The 23,469-nt window shown below is 33.8% G+C and overlaps 1 protein-coding gene across 8 annotated transcripts in view; it reads left to right on the forward strand.

Annotated features, from left to right (window-relative positions):
• Positions 1 to 23,469, forward strand: part of Stacl (SH3 and cysteine-rich domain-containing protein) — a 788,683-nt gene that overhangs the window by 757,021 nt on the left and 8,193 nt on the right. For 5 of the 8 annotated variants that reach the window (XM_071586629.1, XM_071586632.1, XM_071586631.1 and 2 more), the window contains 5 exons: positions 2,615 to 2,737; positions 11,394 to 11,546; positions 12,889 to 13,016; positions 17,244 to 17,326; positions 21,309 to 21,498. In XM_071586629.1, the coding sequence (XP_071442730.1) occupies positions 2,615 to 2,737; positions 11,394 to 11,546; positions 12,889 to 13,016; positions 17,244 to 17,326; positions 21,309 to 21,498 (677 nt within the window). The remainder of the gene's footprint in view (positions 1 to 2,614; positions 2,738 to 11,393; positions 11,547 to 12,888; positions 13,017 to 17,243; positions 17,327 to 21,308; positions 21,499 to 23,469) is intronic. The other 3 variants (XM_071586635.1, XM_071586636.1, XM_071586633.1) reach the window with 2 other exon arrangements.

Consider the following 23,469-nt stretch of genomic DNA (forward strand, 5'->3'; position numbering starts at 1 on the left):
TCCGATTAAGTGACTCAATCGGAAGGAAAATTAAAGGATGTGGTGACAGGAAACAAAGAGACAAAGTGTCCTGTGTTGAAGGATGGGTTATGACAGAGGCTAATGATAGGTATGTGCTAATACCATAAGACTGGGTAGGGAAATTCGAAGGCTAGGTGTGAAAAGTGGAAGAAAGATTTCAGATTGGGATATATAGTATGATGAAAGGAAGAAATGGATAATCTGGGATAAAAAATAAATTTTTAAAAAAGAGTATCAATCAGAAAAATCCAGTGTAGATTCTGTGTTGAATATTTTTCATATGCATCTCTTTTTCTGCAAGAATTTGAAATTTGGTGTACGTAGCATATGTCAAATCCCTTTGCACATTTTTTCGTTTGCAAATACAAAGTTTCTGTTTATTGGTGATAAAAATTTTTAAACTTTAAAACTCTTACTAATTTTGTTGTCAGTTCATCTCCAAAACAAAGATAAGACACTCTCAGAAGATGAACTGAGGCTCATCTTAGAGCTAAACTGCGGCAAATCCGACAAAAAATCATTGCACATATATACGCTCCAAAAAAATGCCATGAATGACGTTTAATATCTATTTCGGGTTGAATTAAGTTTCCAGCTATCCATTGCAATTGTTTCTTCTCCTTGTAGTATGGTTAGGAAAAATCAATGAGAAACCTAGGAGAATTGGCTATAATGTTTTACCAATTACTATTGTTGTTTAGATATTCAATTAGGCTAGACCTCATATTAGTCACTGGTGGAAGGTATATATTAGTACATAATGTATGAGAAATATTTCTGAGAATTCAAATTACTGACTGGCTATAAAAGACATCTGAATCTCTCTCTATTGCATTGTCTGACTACATCAGTTTTCTGATCTCACAGTTTGGTGATAATTCTCCTTAATCCTTCCAGTCCATTCCGATATGCCTGTGGCAAATATAGGACCCCTGGATAATTATTATTAGTCTATACATATTTAGCTGGATATGAATTTTATATCCAAAATGGTTAAAACTTTTGAAAGATATAAAGTATGTACCAAATAAAGCTGATAATTCATTTTTATATTTTACCGAAGGGGTTTATAAATCTCGTCAAAGTGCGTGAGTGTTTGTTTCTGTGATACCACAAAAAATATTGAGGTATTCTTCCCACTGTGCTGAGGACACTAATTTTTAGTTAGCTCCACTATTTAATTGGAGGTTTTCCATCATCTATCACAAGTTATGAGCCCAACCCTCTTGATTTCATTTCCATTCGGATATTCAATAGATTCATCTACATCTGTCTCTACTTATCATCGCCCAAAAACAAGGTAATGAATAGAATGTGAAAGATGAAATATACGTTTAACCTAAGCTGTTTACCTCATTGTTTTGGTGTTGTAAAGAACTTTCTTATCTGTCCCAATTGTTTCCTTGTTACTTGCAGCATGGCATGGGTATAGATTGAGTGGGTTGAATCTGTCCACTGTTGAGTCAATTGATCCAAATTCCAAAATCATTCACCTCTGCATTCCTGCCATTATGTTTCCTTCAAACAGTTATTGTATGCTTAATGTCTCCTCACATGTGGTGCCACCCACTTACCATGAATCCACTTCCTTGTTTGTGAGTTTTCTACTTATCATTTTGTATTGCCTTCCTTGTGTCCATTTCAGCTGCATTTGGTCCACCTTGATAATAATGACACTTTTTGACTCACTTGACAGGAAAGGTGCTAAGGGCTGCTATTTACATTGAGCATTCATACTTTATGTTGGTTTTCCATATATTGGTGCATGATATACATTCCAGCTGATTTGCTTATTACTGGTGGTATTTATATTTTTAAGATTTTTTGCTTTTATGTTAACATTATGTTAGTTATAATTTAGTTGTATTAAAATTGTCCTCGGAAACTTTTGTTTTTCATTTATGTTCTCAGTATTCTTTTATATAGTCCATCTTTATGTTCACCAAATATCCATAAAACTTATCTACTACCTGGAAGTTTCACAAACAATTTCAGGATCCTTAAATTTAATAATAAAAAGTTCAATATTTTAATACATTTATAACGTATGCCCTAATTTAAGGAACTTGATATAATATGTGTGAAATCAATATTATCTTTGGATTATAATAATATTAAATATACAACATAATATAGTATACTTGATAGTTCTCTTACTCTTGATCAAAGTGAAAATTTTTCTCTCATGTGTCCACTGTGGTGTAAAAATTATCTGAAAGCTTTAACAGAACTTTTGTGAAAACTTTATTCTCACAACTTTCTTTCTCTCAATTGCTTCAACACATGGCCTGAACATTTTGCTATTTTACTCTATTTATACATATTAGATATGTGAAATAAAGAAGGTTGCATCAAATTTCAATTTTTAACATAAGTTTTTAAATACTGTAAATCCATTTTCTCTTGAGCTTGCCACTTCTCACTTAACAACAGTATACATCTTTGATGCCAATGAGTGCACAAAAAAATGCTGAAGTTCATGAATTTTTATTATCGACTGGGCACCCTTTGCCCCACTCCCTAACCCTCCCTCTCCAAACACCTCAAACCCATGCACTTCCCCCCTATCGTGTGGACCCCCTGTAAACTCCAGCAGGTAACCACATTGGCATGCGGACTTCAAGTAGCAGTGTGACCCTGAGCCGTTACCAGGATGATGCTCTCCAGCCAGGTCTCCTGACTGTGCCCAACCATGGGCATGCTCCCAATGTCACTGGTCTGTAAACCCATCATACCTACTAGTATCTTGCACCACGGGTCGAGGGTAGGCTTTCCAAGGTCTCACCCCAATCCATTTGCTAACAACACAATCCCTACTTCTTTTACTGTTCCAATAAATATCAGACATACTTCTGAGAATATATTTCCTGTATTTAGATTTTCAATTACATTGCACAAGTTACAGTGATGGTTGGTTTTCAATACTTAGGTATCTTGTAGACACTTTAGTATCCCTTAATTCCTCACTTTAAAAAGCACAGATTTCTCTTTCTTTAATTTTTAAATTTCACACTTTGAACTATGGGAACCATTGTACAACTCCTTGGGTTTCTTTATTCTTTGTGGATAGGTATCATAATTTTGGTTTGAATGATGCTGAAAGTAAAAGAAATGAGAAATTATCTCTACTGAAAACAGTTCCAAATTAAGTCCATTGTTTCTTCATGGATTCAATAAAGAACTCCAATTAAGGAAGTTTTGAGCTATGAGTAGGTAATTTTATATACCATGTAGATAGAATAAACTTTGTGATTTCAAAGTGAAAATGAATTAATTCGATATTTGATTTTTAATAGTGATCACAGCTCTATTAAAATGTCTACAACTAAATTAAGAGAATAAGTTATCAAATGTGAGAGAATTTTTCCCTGAGCGTTAATTAGATAGTCTACTTCTATTGTAAATTTAATACCATTCGATCAACTTCGCTTAATTTAGGAAGATGTTATCAAAACAAATATGGAAAGTCATTGTAAAGTCCCCATTTAAATGGAAATACAAATGGTTTATTAGTCAACTTCTCTCTCCTTATTGAGCACCAATGCATTTAAGTGATCTGTAGTGTTGTTATATTAATAGCATGAATTCATTTCCAATTGGCAGCATTTTATTATACTCATTCAAAAATAAAATGTTCTATCCAATAATTGTTTTCTTGACCACTGGGAAAAAAAATTGTTTTGGAAGGGAAATTGTACAGCTACGTGTGTATTTAGAAAATTTAATCATGATGAGTTAGTATTTGAAGGAATATCCTTGCGTACTGGAGATACTTCATTGAGTATTTATATTTTATTTGATCTAATTGTTTATTGGAATTTGAGTTTCACTTGGCATCCTTTAAGTACATATTTTGCTTACAAAATTTTTTATTATGGTGCGGATTTCACGGGTTGAAGTTGTAATGAATGAAAAACACTTATTTTGAAATAATACTTAAAATATGTATGAAGTACCAATTTTTTTTACTGCTCAGGAGTCTTCTTCAAATTAGCAGTTGATTGGATATCCTTGTTAGAGCAGATTATCTGAGTAAGATGCATGTAATATCCTGATATCTAAGGAGAACTACATTTTGTGTATGTATGTGTATGTGTGTGTGTATATATATATATATATGTATATATATATATATATATATATATATATATATATATATATATATATATACACACACACACACACACACACACACACACACACACGAGGGTCATCCGGAAAGTAGTACCCGTTCGTGAAATAAAGACACAAAAGTAAATATTAACAAACATAAAAAATTTTATTTGAAAGAGGATACTTTAAACTACTTCTCAACATAATCTCCAAGCAAATTAAGGCATTTGTCATAACGTGTGACAAGTTTCTGTATTCCTGCTGCATAGTCCTTCGCCGCCAGCTCATTGAGATACGCGAGGGACCCATCTTGCACAAATTTTTGCATAATGCAGATGGTGTTCAATTCATTCAATTCAACAATTTCATGAACAATTGTTCGAGAAACATTGGGAAAATGCTCACAGATGTCATCAATTGTGACGCGCCGATCGTTCCTCACGAATTCGTCAACTGAGCTCACCAGTTGGTCTGTAATGACAGACGGTCTCCCCGAACGCTCATCGTCGTGTGTGTTCCCCCTCCCCATGTTGAAGTTGCGACACCACCGCCGAACAGACGACTCGTCCGTTACATTGTCTCCATACACCTCCTTTAATTGGCGATGAATATCACATGGGCGAACGTTTCTTGCATTGAGGAATTTCTCACTTCACAACTGGCGGCGTTCTCAATTTTTTTAAACATTGTAAACAATCACAGAAACAACACAGGCAATGCTAGCGTCACGCAACTTGGCTCAGAGAAGGCAGACAAGCCACTGAAGCTATCTGACCTCGTCCAGCGGCTACTCGCGTCGTCAGCACTTCATGCGGCACGAACGGGTACTACTTTCCGGGTGACCCTCGTATATATGTGTGTGTGTGTGTATGTGTGTGTGTATACACCAACACAAAATATATATTATATAATTAAATTATAATCACTTCAAGATCAATAATTCACTGAATTTGGTACATTTAAATTTGTACGTCATTTCCATAAAAGAGGAAGCAGTTGTTGTTCCAAGTACATGGTCACAATTTATATTAAGTAGCTCATATATGAGCCACAATTTAAGATATTATTGGGGGTTCAGAAAAGTTATTTGATGGTGTCTTAAACATTGCACAGGATCACTTAGGATGGCATTTTTTCATTTAATTCTCATTGTGAAGGTGCGGCTGAAATCACACGATAATATTGTATGTTCTGACTCTTCATCAATCAATTTCTTCTTCATTGAAATAAAACAGTCATCCCTTCAGATTATTGCAATCAAATATTCCTCCCAAAAAGGTCAGATGGCAAGCCGAAAGACAAGATGTGTAAATCAAGTATTACTCTATGTTTCACTCAATCTTCAAAATTACCCTATGAATGAACAAACTAAGTACATGAAGAAATCAAAACATTTGTAAGAAGCAAGACAACATGGATGTGCATTGCTATTGACATCATTTTGCCTATATAGTTACCTAATTTTTTTACATTATTTTCAACCAGCTACAATAAATCAAAGACAGTAGCAGTATGTACACCAAAATTCATGAGAGAATGGTGCAAACTGTTGTTAGCTTCTTAGAAAACCTACATTGCATCTAAATTGATCCTGAATCACATGCATTCAGAGAGATTCCCCTTGCACAAAATTTTATCTCTGTATGCCTCTGGTGATGCATGCATCATCCCTTGCGATCCTGATAAGCCTTTAGCTCATTATGAGGTTTCACAAGGACTGAACCACCAGAGTTGACTCAACACCCATGTCCAAGTAAGAACTAGAACCCATGACTTTTGAGTCAAAGGCAATGGCATTACCCACCTGACTAACCAAGTTGGCATGATCATATACTAATCCCTTTTATCATGTCTTTCTGGGAAGTAATACTGACTGAGAGACAGAGCTGACTATCTTCATCTGACTCTCATTTCTTCCACCTCATGATGTAAGATAACCTACCATGGCCATTGATATTTTCTACCAAGTGACTTTTATTCATCATCATCATGGTAAACAGTCATATCGATTCTGACCGATTTTGTCTCCTGAATGCACTCAAAAAATCATTAAGCTTCAAGCTAAGCTATAGGTTTGTATGTTGATGAAAGAAGACTCTTTGCTTTTTCACATCTTGTATTTTTATTACGACCTTGGTTTCATTACAGCGTAGCATCTTCAGGTAAATTTAGAATCTTGGAACACGCATATATGATACACCTATGCAGGGAAAGAGAGGAGAGGAGGGCAGGGGCAAGAAAAAACCATAGGATAGAGAGAGGAGAGGGGAAAGGCGGCATTGGGGGAGGGAAGGAAAAGGGAAAGCCCTTCCTTCCCCCAATCCAGCTTTCCCCCATATACCTCCCTACCCCCTTTATTCTTTGGTTTTTTTCTCCTCCCTTTTCCTCCCTCCTCCTCTCTTCTTTTCTCATAGGTATAAACAACTATACGTGTGTTCCATGGTTTTAATTTTACCTGAAGATATTACACTGCAATGAAACTGAGGCTGTAATAAAAATACTCGATATGGAAAAGTAGAGGGTCTTCTTTCATAATGAAGGATTTCCACCATGATACACCTGAAATTATGTATAAGTTGCATTGTTCTGAATTTTTTTTCAGAAATTACCTTATCCAACTTCAGGGTAAATTGAATATATATATAGGCAAAGTACATACTACCATGTAGGTCAATATCAAAGATTTAAAATCAGTCTTTTGGATCTAATAAGTGAGATGTGAGGCAGGTTATTTATGATAATAAACTATGAGGAAACATCGTTCTTAGAATTGATACAAGATGTGGAACCGTACAACCTTTGTAGCAATTGTGATCCACTAATGCGGTCAGGGAGCCAGGTAAAGTACTCCAAATTAAGTAAAAGTTCAAATCTCAGCAATGGCAAGCTCAGGGACCTCCCAGGCAGCACAAATATACCCTACTGAGTTTATTGATAACAATACACTAATGACAATTTAGAATCAATAACTACCTACTTATTAAAATGTCTAATATAATTTTGTGTGAATTGCAACAGGCATATTTAGGTTACTAGTTCATTTATGATTTGAGGAAAGGTAAAATGTGAGTGAGCCTTAATTAATAATTATGTAGAATGCATGAAATATTTCTGACCGCACGCATTCTATTCATGGTTATCTTTTAATGCTAAAGCAAGACTGCTTTCTCTCTCTATACTAAATGCGTGCTGACTCAGTCAGTTCACAATCACTTGCTTGATCCATATTGAAGGGTATTATTTGGCAAGCGATAAATGCATTGGAAATTTATGAATAGCAGAACTATGAAGGATGACATTTATGTATGTTTATGATGTCAAAAAATATGTCAATTAGCACATTGGTGGTACTTCCATTGTGTCAGCAACCTTATAAGTGTTGTAAGCATTCCTTCATCAGGCTAAGAAACTATTATTGCTAAGTGATTTAATGGACATTACGAATTAGTTGATAACTAGGCAAGCATAAAACAGTTCCAGTTGCAAAATATTTTCCAGTTGTGAAAATATTCATTTTGATCTCATTCTCTCCTGCTTTTCTATAATTGTTTTTGGAGATGAAGAAATGATATCAAAGAAAATAAGCAGGAATATTGGATATGAGAGTCATGTTCAGTCAAAAATCGGTCATTTGTTTGCAGAATATTTTTTCTACTTTAGTCTTCCCTGCCTAACATTTCATCCCACTGTGGTATGGTGTGAATTATCTTTTAAGAATTGAGCCTTAATTACTCAAGCAACATATATTTACAATAGCTCCTTCATATATGTTACTAATTCAAACCCAATATTTTTGCATCTAACATATTCTTTTCACTAAAATAACAATCCTTATGCATCCATCAAGGAATCACCTTAACCCACCCAACCAGTTTACAATCTCTGACCCTTGATTGACTAATGAGATATTTTTTACATTGATGACACTTGAGATATATGCTCTTAAAATCTGAGGTGCAAAAAAATATGGCTGAATTGCAAGTTTCGAGAAAAATGTCTACCATGTTTTCATTTTGCCAACAATTTCATGCCTTTACAAATTTACCCTGCATTGACCTTTCTCATCATTAAGATTTATCCAAAATTATTTTCATTTATACCTATGTGCACTTACTCATAGCTACGTAAGCTTTCTAATTTACTGTTGAGGTTTCTTAAATTCTGAGGGCAGTGGATGATAAAAGAATGATCTAATTATTGGTTGAGGATTTGACAAAATATCTAAGTTTCTTATCATACAATGTACGCAGAAATCAGAAAAGAATATGATCATAAGGGTATAATCATTGAACTTATATTAGTGAATGAGCTAGTAGGACAGAGCAGTAGAATAAAAGGTAGTCCATGCACTTCAGTTAAAAACGTTTGCAGTAATTTTTTGCTAGAGGCTGTCATTCACACTGTGCACAGTCAGTTCAATTTTCCCCTTTATAACTTCTAAGCTTACTTGGCCTGCATGTTGACCCTTGTGAGCTGGCAAACTGAGATGATACTATGGACTATGAAAATATTTTGAAAGCATGTTATTGGCAATTGGAGCTAAAACAAGAAAGATCATCCCTTAGACCTATCTTGTTCGTCTTTATACATTATTTTAAATATTTATTGAATTTGCAGAAAGTTGTATCATTTAAGAAAGAATTAGATCATAACTTTCATGGCCATACCTAGCATATGATAAACTAAGGTAACAAAAAAACTTCGACTTTATTTTTCATAATTACCTTTGACCTATCTATCATTGATTCAATGCAGTTATTTCTTAGAGCCAAATAAATTTTATGGAAGTTGAAAATGTGTTCAAGATACTATATTTCATACTCATGTTGAAAAAAAACCTGTACCTGATAACTAATTCAAAAGTTGTAAATAGTTAATTCATATGACTCCTTCAAACCTGAACCCTTATAAAATTATTTTTCTGGTGAAAACCTGACAAATATTCCTACTATGATACCGCTAATAAGTCATTCCTATGCGACAACAGTGATATGATCTACATGGAAAAAATATATGCACCTCACCAAGCATTTATTTTAATTTTCCTGGCATGAATGTTTCATTAATCTGTATTTTACCATTCCTTGAGAGTCACAACTCATTATAAGACAGTTTCTCTAGTTGCATATGATGTAAATAAAATATTGATTGCAAATAGGATATCTCCATTATGTACATCATTGTCAAGAGATTTTGATAAATAATCCAATGCACTGTTAAATATAGTATTAGTGTTAGTTGTTAGAAGTGGGCACTTGCTACAAAAGCTGAAGCTATCATGTTTTATTTTTGCTTTTCAGGTTGCACCAATCATTTTTCATTTTTCTTATCACCTTTTCTATTCAATTCAGGTGTCCCATATCCTGTTCATAAGCATTCATCCTACTAATGATTTTTATTTTGAAGGGCTCTAATAGTAATGCATAGTGTGTAGTGGGACTGCATCAAATGTTCCCCACAAGCTTTATTTCTGTTTGTATACAACAATTTTGTGCAGAATTTTATTGGTCGTTGGCTTGACGGGCTGGTGTGTACCAATATTGTTTCTTTGTAATTAATCACCCCCCCCTACCCTACACAAGTAATATGTGAATCTTAATAGGCATGGTAAATACTTTCTAATTAAGTGAGGAACAAACACAAAGCTTGAAAAATAATCAGAATGGAATGTTTCCTCAAACAGATGCAAGTTGGGGATATCAAGAGATGAATTGGCTTGTCATTGTATTAGATCTAAGTACTCAATGAATTGGCTCTACTCTGCCTTGTCATGTTTGTAGAATGCAATTGTGCTTTTAAGTATTGTGTTTGTTTTTTGTGTAAATATTATGCATTTTATGTCATTAGTGAGCATTGAATGTGCATTTGTATGAGAACTTTTCATGATCAGTGCTTACAAGCAGTGTTGTAATATATGAATTGTGAAGTTAGTATGGATGTAAGATGGCATTTTCCATTTCCTAAATGGGCTCTGTCATTGCTGTTCATTTCCTACCACCTCCTTCCTGTCTCACTTGTCATATACCACATGTCGTTGTATCTTTTTCAGGTATATAGAAAAGAGACTAAATTGATATAGGTTTACTCAGAATTAAAGATATGAATGTGAATCACCTTTGTTTCAACAGGATTTGTTGATCAATCATCATCAGTATTGAAATATCTGGCATTTTCAATTCTATGCATATTGAAAGAACCTTCAGTTTTATCATAAATTAATTCTTCCCATCCAACTATTGCAAAATATATCAGTGCTCTTACTTAAGTGTGATTTTACCATTTGAAATTTTCCACCATAGTGTTTTTAAGGAGCTTATTAGAAACCATTTGTATATCATTTCTTTTAGGTCCATGAGCTGCTTTGTGCAAATTCAATTTCGCCTCGGGCAACTTCATTTATCTTGTGGATAAGACTGACACCAGAACCAGTTTGTTATCTTGAGTCAGCCACATTTAGTGTGTGTGCTGTGTTTGCATATCCTTCATTCACTCATTTTCTAATTGCTTGGGGCAATGATATGTCATGTTTATTGCATCAATTGGCTGCTTTAACTTCACCTCATGACTTAAAATATTTATTCAAAAATTTCATTCAGTGGTAAATTAGCCTGTTCATGCTTAGGTAAGTCAAGAGCTAAAATTCATTACTTTGAAAACATTCTATATTGGCAAATTCCTTGAAGTACATACTTAGGGATAACCTGTTTTCTCCGTAATATTTTATTGTGAATACCTGGTTCATTTTATCAAGTTTGTAGATGATGTTTAATTTTTATTACCTTGATTATTTGAAACAGTTAGTTGGCCCATGTAAGAAATCCAAGAAAGAAAAAAATTATTAGAGTGTACAAAAGAGAAATTCACATGAGAATTAATATTTTAGGTGATGCATCCATCTGATTCATCAGAAGGAAGGAGTGGAGAGCATTATAAGCAGATGAATTACCAAAAATTTTAATTTTCATTGGAGTTTCTTTTTTCTGTATGTTTTTATGTTTTTTGCTTTCTTGTGCTTCACATCTATGTCTCTGTCTAAAATAAGTGTGTTTGTGTATATATACACACACACACATATATATCACAATATTTTTCTCAAGGCATAATGGTAGCTTGATAGGAGTATTTTAAAGGTCCAAAAAAGTATAAATTACAGATCTTTCAAAATAAAATTTGATTATTAAATATCTTGCCTATTCATCAAACTAAATAAACATTCAGTTTTTTGCATGTATCATCAATTTTCCCCACAAACTTTACAGCTCCTCATAGTCCTCGGCGTCAGAAACTCAACCTTAGAATGAAAAGCTTGTCCCTTGACTCACCTGAGTCAACAGAGCATGTGCAACGACAACGTAGACATGCAGCTGCTGATCATCAGACAAGTAGTCAATCATCATCTTCTAGGATTCAATGTAACTATCTAAATTAATTGAGTTAAATATTTTTTTATGTTATGTATTCATATATTTATTACTATTCTATTGGAGTTAGTTAATTTCCAGTATTACATGAACAAAGTATTACTACTGGCATCACAGATACAAGGAAGGAATAAATCATATTTTAATGCATTTCAAATGAATTACACTATGTCCCTAAAACACAGCCACATTAATTCAGATATGTTTATCACAGAACTTTCATGTATGATTGACACAAATATGAATATTAATTGAGATAATTTCTGAAAAACTGCATAATCTCTTCAATTTTATTCACTATTCTGAACCAGGTAGCAGAGCAGGTGATTGATGGGAAGACATTTTTGGTTTGGACTTTATTACATCTCATTATGGTTTACGCAGTCTCAAAGTTGTCATATCCCCTCTCTCAGTCCATAACTGTATTACTGTTATTAATAATAATATGTAAAAGGTGCTATGTCTGCTCAATGAATGGTCTTTCAGCTAACTGATCATTGAACATATTTAGGCTGAATGGCCCTAATGAGATATGAAGGTAATGTCATCAGTAGGTATATGTACTTGAAAGTAGTGCATACACTGAAGGAAATCACTGCTTCAACCACTTCATTGGAACAGAAATATACATTTTGTAAGCCAGATACTAACTCCTTATTTAGATTTAGTTTTTGTGTGATATTTAATGCTATAAATTAAGATATGACAGTACATTAATGCAGCAACAACCCACAGCACTAAAGATGGTTTTGCTTGGTTTTTGATTGGCTGGTAGCTTTAGGTATCAATAATAGCTTGAGATCAACAATTGGTATTTTGTGTGCTTTTATATTTATTATTCATATTTACCTTATAGTTTTGCATGCTGGATTCCAAATTTTTATAAAAATTTATAAATTTATGAAATTCTTTTCATATTAAAAAGACTTTCAAATAGACTGTACATTTCATTCATCATCAAACACCTATTGGCCTATAATGATAAAATTTATTCAGAAAATGTTGGAATAAAAATTAAATGATGCATCAATATATTGATAATTATTTGTATGAAATAATATTATATGCAGTTATAAAATGAGAATGTCATTAAGTGTTAAAAGAAGCCGAATATTCACATACTTCTGCCTAGAATTTTGTAATGGTTCTTTAACTGGGATGTTTAAGGAAATATTTGTAGCCACATAATTTCAATAAATTCAAAATTCTATTTTAAGTAAATCCTTATATCTTAAGTGTTTCACACCTTCAGCCTGGGTTAATTCAGGCTTGGTTAAAGTTAATGTAATCTCAAGACTTGTAAATGTATAGTGAACTTTTGCTTTATCACCAGCACCTTCCAGTCCCGTCCATAACCGTCGCCTGCTGAGTGCCCGTAATATGAGGATGAGCTCTGTGGAACTTCCTGACGAAAATGAAAAGTCTCTCAGTTCAGCAAGCACATCTCCATGTCCATCACCAGTAAGAACATTGAAAATTTAATACTGTTAATTAATTTAGGTAGACAGTGTTCATATTTGATGAGAACTAAAATATTCCACATAACATTTTTCCTAAAGATTGCTTACTGTTCCCATGCATATATTCAAAATTTTATGCCTTAATATTTCTTCATTATTTGAAAAAGTAGGTAGACATTTTATGTAAAAGCAGGAAAATATTAATAGGTAATAATGGGGAACTATTGTGAATTTTTATTTATACTGGACCTCATTTACCTAATGTAGTACCAGGGGTAGACCAGAGGTAGCAAGTCTGCCAATGGAGCCGAAGGTCGCTGATCTGTGTCCTTTGACTGACGGAAATTTTTCGGCTTAGAAAAGTTTTTGTTAATTGTTTTTTGGAGCGAGGCAATCACACATTAACAGAAAAACCACAGTAACGATATTTCGGAACGAGACAATAAAAAAAAATACTCCTACTAAAAAGCTACCCTGAACCCATGGTGAAAGGTTGGTGATTGGGCACTGGTGGCGCAGACCAATTGGGTCAGCCTGGCATCAGTTGCCACAGTTGCAGGTGAGAGTGAAGTCACGATATTGGCCGCAGTACTGCAATGTGGAAGGCCACACACAAGTACTGTATGGGGAAGCCACCACATTATTCTACCTAGGATATGCAGCCTTGTCTTGCATTCAAATGCAGTAGAATGGAAAAATATGTATGCTGTAGTAAACCATTCTTATCAATTGTAGCAATCCTCTTTCTCCACCCCTCTTCCTACCTAAACCATTCCTTTCCTTCCTCCCTCCTCTTCCCCTCCGCCCAGAGATATATATATTGTGTTTGACCTGTATTTTTACCTGATGATGTTATACCATAACGAAACCTAGGTCGTTAATAAAAAAATTTTCTATTTCTACTCTTCAGTTGCAAACTCCAAAGTTGACAAAGGGAGATCTTTGAGTGGAGGGGGAAAGAAAAAGGTGATGTTGGGCCAAGGTGAAGTTATTCCAGATAAGATGCAGCTAGTGATCCCTGAGTGTGTGCTAAATAGAGTGTAGGATATATATTCAAGGCAATTGTGATATTAGGAGCAATAACTTTTTTCCTTTCTTATACAGATATTAGCATTTATGCCAAACAAAAGATGGTAATTCAGCTTTAGAACCACTAAGAATGATTTTCACATGAAATACAAATAATGTTAGGGACAAAGTATGTCTTTCTATTAATGATTCAGAAACCATTTTCAGTGATCACTTCATTTCAAGTTAAGTAGTGCATTTGAACTGAAAGTGTGACTCTTGAATTACTATGGCAGGAAAAGAGTGAAGTATTGGAAATATTATACTGCAAACAGTACCCACAGAGTAAACTTTTATATAAACAATTTAACATTCAAATGCTATCAATATGTGTGACTGGCACATTATTGTGCCAGTTTCCTCCTCCTCCTCATGATAACCATCTGGCTGTATTTTGACAAATATCCATGGGAACTAGATACACTGAACAGCAGCTGCTAAAAATGGCATATATATATATATATATATATATATATATATATATATATATATATATATATATATATATATATATATATATATATATATATATATATATAATTATATATATATATATAATTATATATATATAATTATATATATATATATATATATATATATATATATATATATATGCATACATATTGTACCATGTGTGAATGTTCGAGCCCTGTAAGAACATCTGCAATATTAACACTTTGAGTCTTCTATGGAAAGCTGTTTCTTGCCTGCAGTCAAATATTTTGTGAACAGCTTTCAGGAAATGTTATGACTTGAACCTTTGAAGAAATGGTACATGCATTTCAATGGCCTGTATTTCAGCGCCATTTTTATTCTTATTTAATGTTGATAATCAAATTGCAATCCAACAGATTATGGATTATGTTTTTGCAGTTTCTGTGATATTTTCCTTAACCTTATCTCATTCCATGGGTTCAGTATTCCTATCTTTGATCCCTCTCCTCCATTTTTCCATATTTAGGACTTTCCTCTCTTCTCCACTCTCTTACCCTCAGCCCCCCCCCCCACATAGTCCTTCCAATTTAACTTGGACCTTCTTCTTTTTATTTTTCCAAAAACTTCTAAATTCACTACTCATTTTTCAATATTTTCTTTGCTTTTCCACTCCTATGTGTCCAAACCATCCCAAGATTTCTTACCAGTACCTTTTTACCAATAGGTCCTACAATGACTGTTCATCATTCATTACCTTGTCCTTCCTCATTACCCCATCATTCATTGCCTTGTCCATCCAACCCAGCAACTTTTATCTTCCTCCCCTTGGTTCATAAAACTGGCCAGGTCTCTGCACCATAGAAAAGAATTTATTAGAAAAATCCTAGGTTTCACCCAGGATTAATCATTGAGCATCACATAAATTACTCCTTTTATCTTACAGTTTATCTTCCTGTCTCATAGTATCCCATTTATCTTCCTCCAGTTTCTCAGCTTTATTTCTGCATCCTGTCTTCCATTACTCTCTGCTCTTGATAATGGGTGTATAAAGTTTTTGATCAATGGACCAACGTTTGGACCAATGTTTTCTTCTCTTGGATTAAAAAATATACCCTCCATATTTTTCAATGTGATATACTCCATTTTTGTTCCGCTGATCCTTATATGCCTCTCTTCTAACATTATTGCTCATTCTTCCAGATTCTCTTCCAATTTTTCTCCAGTTTCTTCACCGAAAACTATGTCATCTGCAAAGACCATACTTCATGTTACTCTGCTCCTCACACCCCTTACTAAATATACATTCATAACCGAGGCAAACTCTTCAGTTTTGCAAATGCTATACTCATCTTTCAATCAGGGTCATTACTGCCTTGTACATCTTACTCACCAGCCCAGTATATCTTTCTATAAAATTCTTCTCTTTCATGCATCTCCATACCTTTTGTCTGGGTACTGTATTTTTCCATCACATGGCTTGGAAAAAATCTAACAGCAAAAATGTCCACATATAATTGATTGAATTTAGAAAAGCCAAAATCTGATAAATTTGCCTAATTTAAACCATTGACTCTTGCCATAATTTATGCATGTGCATACAATTCCATCAAAATCATTATAAATTAGTGTTAACCATCATTTCATATGTAATTCTATCATGCAACAAATTTTAAGGTTTAAGGTTTTACCTCATGGAAGGTATTCATAGTGTCTAGAGGAACACTATACATTGGGGATCAGGATGGTGTGGTTACTAATACACTGGCTTCTCTCCCAAAGGGCCTAGGTTAAAATCCTGGAGTTAGCAGAATTATTCAGTGTCAATCCCTGCATGGTGTGCTATGGGATGAGCACTTCATGGAGAGTACGCCATCTGTTGAATGGGACATAAAACTGTCGGCCCATGGCACCTTTTGTTAAGAATAGGCTAATGCCAAGACTGGGTTTCTCTCAATTCTTTTTCCATTCCCTGAATATCCTAATTCCAATGAATTATTCATCCATTCCTTATGTCACCAATGACCTTAGGTCTCAGTCACCTCTCCTAATTAATATTATTAACAGTGTTATTTCCTGCTTTAAGTAATATCACAGTGATGCATACTGTACCAAATAATAAATCCGTCAAAAGTACATTTTCATTATGATGCTATGAATCTTGCAAGTTGCGTTACTAAAGTTCATATGTACTACTGCATTTAATGTATCTAAGGTCATCATTTTGCCACACCCAAAGGTTAAATTACCACGATTTCATTGGTACAAAACATTTCAATTGGTATTAAGTATGATAGATAGTTCTGTCATTATCAGTACTGACCAGAATTCACATACCTTTCGTACTATAAGAGAAGTTTAATATCCCTCGTGTCTTCATGCTCAGAAACCTCTTGTAAATAAATTATTCTTAAAAATTGTACACTATAATAGTATTAATATTGTGACACTTAAATGCAAAAAAAATTCTGCAGTTTTTGTGAAATGGGAACTGCAGTATTATGAATTATTATTGTAGATTTTAAAGACTTATTGAAAAGCAAAAAATCCTAAAGTTAGGGGTCTTTTATTAAAAATTGGCATCGTGTAACTATTCCATTTAGTTACTATTTTCCTTATAATCTATTTTGCCAATAAAATATTTATAAGTTGATATTGTCAGACAAAACTGTGTAATAGCTGTGGTAGATAATATATTGTGATTTAAATTTTAAAATTCTATTTCTAGAAACCTCATCGCCTACTGCCAACCAATCTTTATGTTGTATTGTACAACTTCAAGTCAAGACATCCTGATGAACTTGACCTCAAGTAAGTAGTGAACAGTAATTATTAAATATTATTGAATCCTACCGGTATGCTAGTTTGTAGATATATGAGCAATTAAAAGGGCCCCTCTGCAAATTATTTCCCTAACAAATTGGAATTTAAAGGAAGCAATGTACTATTATGGAAATTTTACTGTACTAAGGACTTTGTTTTGGCTCATATTTATATATTCAAGCTAGATAATTTGAAAGCAATTGCCTATTAACTATAATGCCTCATTTATTTTTCCCCATGTTTTAAAATCAATAACCTATTTTACCTTTTTGATATTACATATTTAAGGAAAAACTAATTTTGTCAATAACTTCTATCATATAAACTGTCATACCATGGCACCTTTGAACCACAGTAACTGATGTGTCAATCATAGTTAAAGTACATATGCTGTAATGCATTTAGTTTATTTTATATTTCTTTCATTAATATATGGTTTAATTATTGCTAGGAACATTCTTCTCACTTTCAGATATTGTTTTATTGTGTAAGAGATACATAATACAGTGGTACATTCCAACTTATTATTCTTTATAAGAATCAATTTTATTCATCACAATTTCCATTTATAAGGGGTTTATAATTAAATGTTATACCCGCCATAATTTGGAAATGGCTATCTTACCTCTCAAGGGTCTTCACCAAAATAAACAGTATAGTGTCTGCCCCAGTCCTTGCAACCTTTGAGCCCTAGTACGAGAGTAAAAATTAAATGTGATACATCACAATCGGGGCTAGGATGCTTTCTGTTGCAAGAGGGCTGGTTAGGGCAGGGTATGCAATCAGTAGACCTTACCTCCTGGAGTTAAAATGACTGTGCAAAAAACAGCCATACATAGATTGATAAGGTAATTAGTGCCAGCAACCCATTTTACCACAATGAATTTCCATAACTTTATAACTGCATGTACAGTTGACATTCAGGCAGACTATAAACTGTTAGTATCAGGCATGAAAATGGCATTCTGTACAAGATAGCCCATACAATTACTTAGGCTGAGGCTCAAACTTCATTGAATGTGTGCCATATACCAGGTGAGAACTTGCAAATTGTAGAGCTTTTATTGAGATCTTACCTATAAAGTGAGAATGAAGATGATCCTCAGTCGCCTGAAATTGTAAATTTTATTGGTAAATAATCTACTTCTGTCTCAAAAGAGAAGGGAACAATTTCAGAGAGAGATTTCAATGATGATGATCTAGGTTCAGTAAGCCTCTGCTGCAAGGAGGAGATATGGCCTGTCAATAGTAAAATTGGATCTGAAATCTTGCCACTATATTAACGAAGGGAGGACCTTTATGTTGAAGATGACATGGCCAACTTATATCAAAAGATTGTAGTACCAAAGTCATTGCAGGCACACTTCCTTAAGTTATCGTATGAGGGTCCCTGTGATTTGAGAAAACTTGCTCAGAAAACAGACTTCTGGTTTGGCATGCCAGACAACATAGCAGAGTTTGTTGAGAAATACCAACTCTGCAGCAAATTTAAACCAGTGAATCAAAAGCAAGCTTTCATTTCACAAAATTCCATCGCTCCTAATTGAAAAAGTAATATGTGATATCCTAGAGTTTGCAAGACTACCATACTTAGTTCAAGTTGATTCTAATTCTAAATGAAAACTTGACCAGTTTTAAGAAACTGTGTGCAAAATACATGTATCTTGGCTGTTTGTGGGAAAAAAAGTGACTTCTGTTAGGTGGGGCTGATTCAAATTGCTGATAATGTCCCATTTTTATTTTGGGAATGTAAAAAATATTTCAAATTACAAAAATAGAAGTGTGTACCAGTAGCCCACATCACTATCAGAGCTGTTAAGATTCAGCATATTAGTAAGAAGATATTTCCAAAGATTCATGAGGCTATTGTAGGTTTCAGGGATTTACTTTGTACCTATAGATACACTCCTTTGGAAGGGATAGATGCTTTTCCTGCAGAAATTTTATTTAGTTGCCATTTGAGAATAAAACAAATTTATTTCCGGAAATATCTGAAGGGACATAGTATGCCTGTTATGTTCTAAACAGGGAAAATTGGAAGAGGTCTATGAAAGATCTGCAAATCATGAAATAATAGAGCTTTTTGATTACTTTGAAGCTTAACATATTTTATTGCAGATTTTGCTCTCATATATTTCTAGAAAGTTGCTCAATGTTTGCAGGGTAAATTATTACTCCCACATTCAGACAGGACTTTAGGCTTCCTTCAATCAGTAAGGGTCTAATTTTACCTTTGATTTAGTTCATGTATGAATAAATTTGTCCACGGAAATATGTAGGCTCAAATATGAAAAGAATACCAAATGCATGCTTCTTCAAATTGCTATATTCATCAGGCAAAGGATTCCATGATTGAAACAAAATTTTCACTGTTGTTTTTAAACTTTGCCTTTGCATCCATTTGTTTTAAGATAGTAAAGTTAATCATTGTCTTTCTAAATTTTTAAGTTTACTCTCCAGTTTTGAATTGAACAGTCCAGATATCCCTGCTTGGCTAATCAACCAATTTAAGTTCTCCTTCAGCTTGACCCTCAAAAGTACTTGTGTAAAAATTTAGTAAATGTCTGTTAGATTTGTGAGGGTTGGATGCAAAAGGCAAAGTCAATTTTTTCTTTCTAAAATCATGAAAGGTCTAGAAAAATATTTTTCCATTTTAGTCGCTATATTTTTAGTAGCCCACATTTAAATTCCACAGTTTTTCTCTCGGAATATCTTCAAAGATAAAATATCTACCATTGGTCCCTTCAGTGCCTCTTGCAAATTGGAGTAGCTTTTTCTCAAGCAATAAGCACTCATCTAAACATTAATAAGCTATTTATATTGTATCCTGAAATGATGCCGTGAAAACCAATGAGGATTTGTAAGTTCTTTTTATTCATAAGTTTACTCAGCAGAAAATCCTTACTTCTTTCAGACAGTCTGAAAAATACTCAAATATCATGCATTTTGAAAGCCACCAGTTTTTGTTGTATTAGGGTAGGTGTAAATACCAACAGCTGACCTCTCCGAGAAATGAAACTCAATGTTTTAAACCTTTTGGCATAATTTTGTTGAACATTTATTTATAATTAATTGATTAGTTGCTTCTGTGATTCCAGCTGGGAAATGTCCACAATAAACTCCCTCCTCCTCTTGATGGATTATGCATTGAAACAACATTAAATTATACTCAGTCATATTGTACAAAAGCAAAACAAATCCTTCATTTATCTCATCAATATTCCACACAGCATTCCTTCAATTGTCACTGAGGTAGTATTATTAGTTTTTATATATTTTTTTTCTTTCAGCAGTGGGCCTCTGCTGGCAGTATGTCTTCTCCCTTTGTTTTTCATTTGAGGAGTAGGTAATTCATTAAGCTCCTTCTGGGATCCTTTGGAATTGACAAATCTCCCCGTGAGAACCACTTGTACAATTTTATTGATATCACAGAACTAATAGATCCTGCAACAGTGCAAAGGTTCAAGATCAATTTGCAACTGATGACAGTGGGCATTTTTATCGCTCTGTCTCTTCCTGTTTTTGTGATATGTAGAAATATGGTTTTCAGTGTAAAAATATGGTGTTGGATTGTCTTTCTCCATTCATAGTGTTCAGGGTGGAGAAACCCATAGAAAATCATATCACCACAAATATAAATTTAGAGATAAGTGATATTTTAATCTAATCCTTCATTTGGCATAATTGTACATGTGGAGCCATTGATCGTTCCATAATAAGCTGCAAATGACTACCCTGGCAGAGCCATTTAGGTGTTATCAGAATGGTTGATTGGTTTTATAAATGAAATAAGTAATGTCAGGCTGTTTATTTACTATATTCTGATAATATAATTATAAATTTCAGTACAGAAACCCATTTTATTCCTACAAATCTTTTCCTCTTTACTACCTCCTGTAATGAGAATGATCACTGCTAAATTAAACCTTTATTTTTTCAGTTATAATCAATATCTTAATTGAATTTTCAGGGCTGGATACAAAGTGACTGTAATTGATACTTCTGATCAAGATTGGTGGCAAGGGAAGTGCTTGGGTCGAGTTGGCTATTTCCCTTCAAAATATGTAACCAGGTTGCAGCCAGGTGAAAGGCCATTGCAAGTTACCCACAACCTTCAAGTTTCTGATGGAGACAATGGCCTCATGTTGCTCAGAGATCAGGTATCTATAGTGCTACTCAGTTAAATTTTAATCTAGATAAAATGGCTAAGTAAAATAATTATAATCGTTGTACACATTTCAGAGGGACAGTTTTTATTAATTGAATTCCTGCAGTTCAGCAAGGGAATCTAAGGTTGTTGGATAAATTCAGTAAGCAGTTTGTACGTAGATAAAATTATCTAAAACCGCAATTAAAAGGACCAAGTTCTACGGTTTACTCCTAAGTAACCATATGAATATTCACAGGACTAATATTCAAGTTTTCTATTTAACAGGTCATCTTATAACATCTTATTTTTATTGTTTTGGGTCATTTTTTAAAATGCAATTTAAGAACCAATTGTTAGCAACTTCAATTTCACTTCTAAGCATTGAGGTTTTAAGTGCCATAATCAGAAAAGGTCTTACAGATCATGAATATTAGCAAGGTTCAATGCTACGAGGGTCATCCGGAAAGTGGTACCCGTTCGTGAAATAAAGACACAAAAGTAAATATTAACAAACATAAAAATTTTTTTTGAAAGAGGATACTTTAAACTACTTCTCAACATAATCTCCAAGCAAATTAAGGCATTTGTCATAACGTGTGACAAGTTTCTGTATTCCTGCTGCATAGTCCTTCGCCGCCAGCTCATTGAGATACGCGAGGGACCCATCTTGCACAAATTTTTGCATAATGCAGATGGTGTTTAACAATTTCATGAACAATTGTTCGAGAAACATTGGGAAAATGCTCACAGATGTCATCAATTGTGACGCGCCGATCGTTCCTCACGAATTCGTCAACTGAGCTCACCAGTTGGTCTGTAATGACAGACGGTCTCCCCGAACGCTCATCGTCGTGTGTGTTCCCCCTCCCCATGTTGAAGTTGCGACACCACCGCCGAACAGACGACTCGTCCATTACATTGTCTCCATACACCTCCTTTAATTGGCGATGAATATCACATGGGCGAACGTTTCTTGCATTGAGGAATTTAATCACTGCCCTCACTTCACAACTGGCGGCGTTCTCAATTTTTTTAAACATTGTAAACAATCACAGAAACAACACAGGCAATGCTAGCGTCACGCAACTTGGCTCAGAGAAGGCAGACAAGCCACTGAAGCTATCTGACCTCGTCCAGCGGCTACTCGCGTCGTCAGCACTTCATGTGGCACGAACGGGTACTACTTTCCGGATGACCCTCGTACTTATCAACTACATTAATATAACTATAATCGTCAGTTTGAATTCCCTGTTTTGAATATTTAAGGATGTCAAGAAATGAATGGGAAAATGGTTAATTTACAGAACCAGCATATATTGGGGATTGAACTTATAACTATATCCCTGAAAAAATCATCAATTTCAATATTTATTATTTTAACTTCCTTCTTCAAACATCATAAAACCCCAGAAGTTCCAGAAAAACTGCTCTTTTATTGACTTCCTGTAGAGCTAAAACAAATACTTCCTCAAGAAAAAAAAATTTAAAAAATATTAAAAGACAATTTTGTAAATAATGTTTTTTATAGTGTCCAAAAATACCAAAAAAGAGTCAGTGCAGGGAAATCTGTTTTTCAAATCTTTAATACCCATTACTATGTTATTCAAATCCATCTATTTGTGTATGACTTTGTTTATACGTAAATCTATTGAACCTGTGCATTTCATTGAGTCTTTAATTAAGCTCATACAATTACGCGTTGTTCTATGGTGAATGAATCCATCTATCTAATAAGTAATAATAAAACTAGCATTTAAATAATATATATATATATATATATATATATATATATATATATATATATATATATATATATATATTGTTAACATCCCGAAAAGTTCTTTAATGTTACACTGAACAAACCATATATTGTTATTTATCTATACTAATGTCATATATCCTTTCACATTATAATCTGCAATGAATACATTAACTCATGGGTGACTATTTAATATTTCTAAAAAAGCATTTAGCCTTTGTA

Source organism: Hetaerina americana, unplaced genomic scaffold (genome assembly GCF_022747635.1).
Source record: "Hetaerina americana unplaced genomic scaffold, ioHetAmer1.1.p SCAF_24, whole genome shotgun sequence".
In the NCBI taxonomy this organism is placed as follows: domain Eukaryota; kingdom Metazoa; phylum Arthropoda; class Insecta; order Odonata; family Calopterygidae; genus Hetaerina; species Hetaerina americana.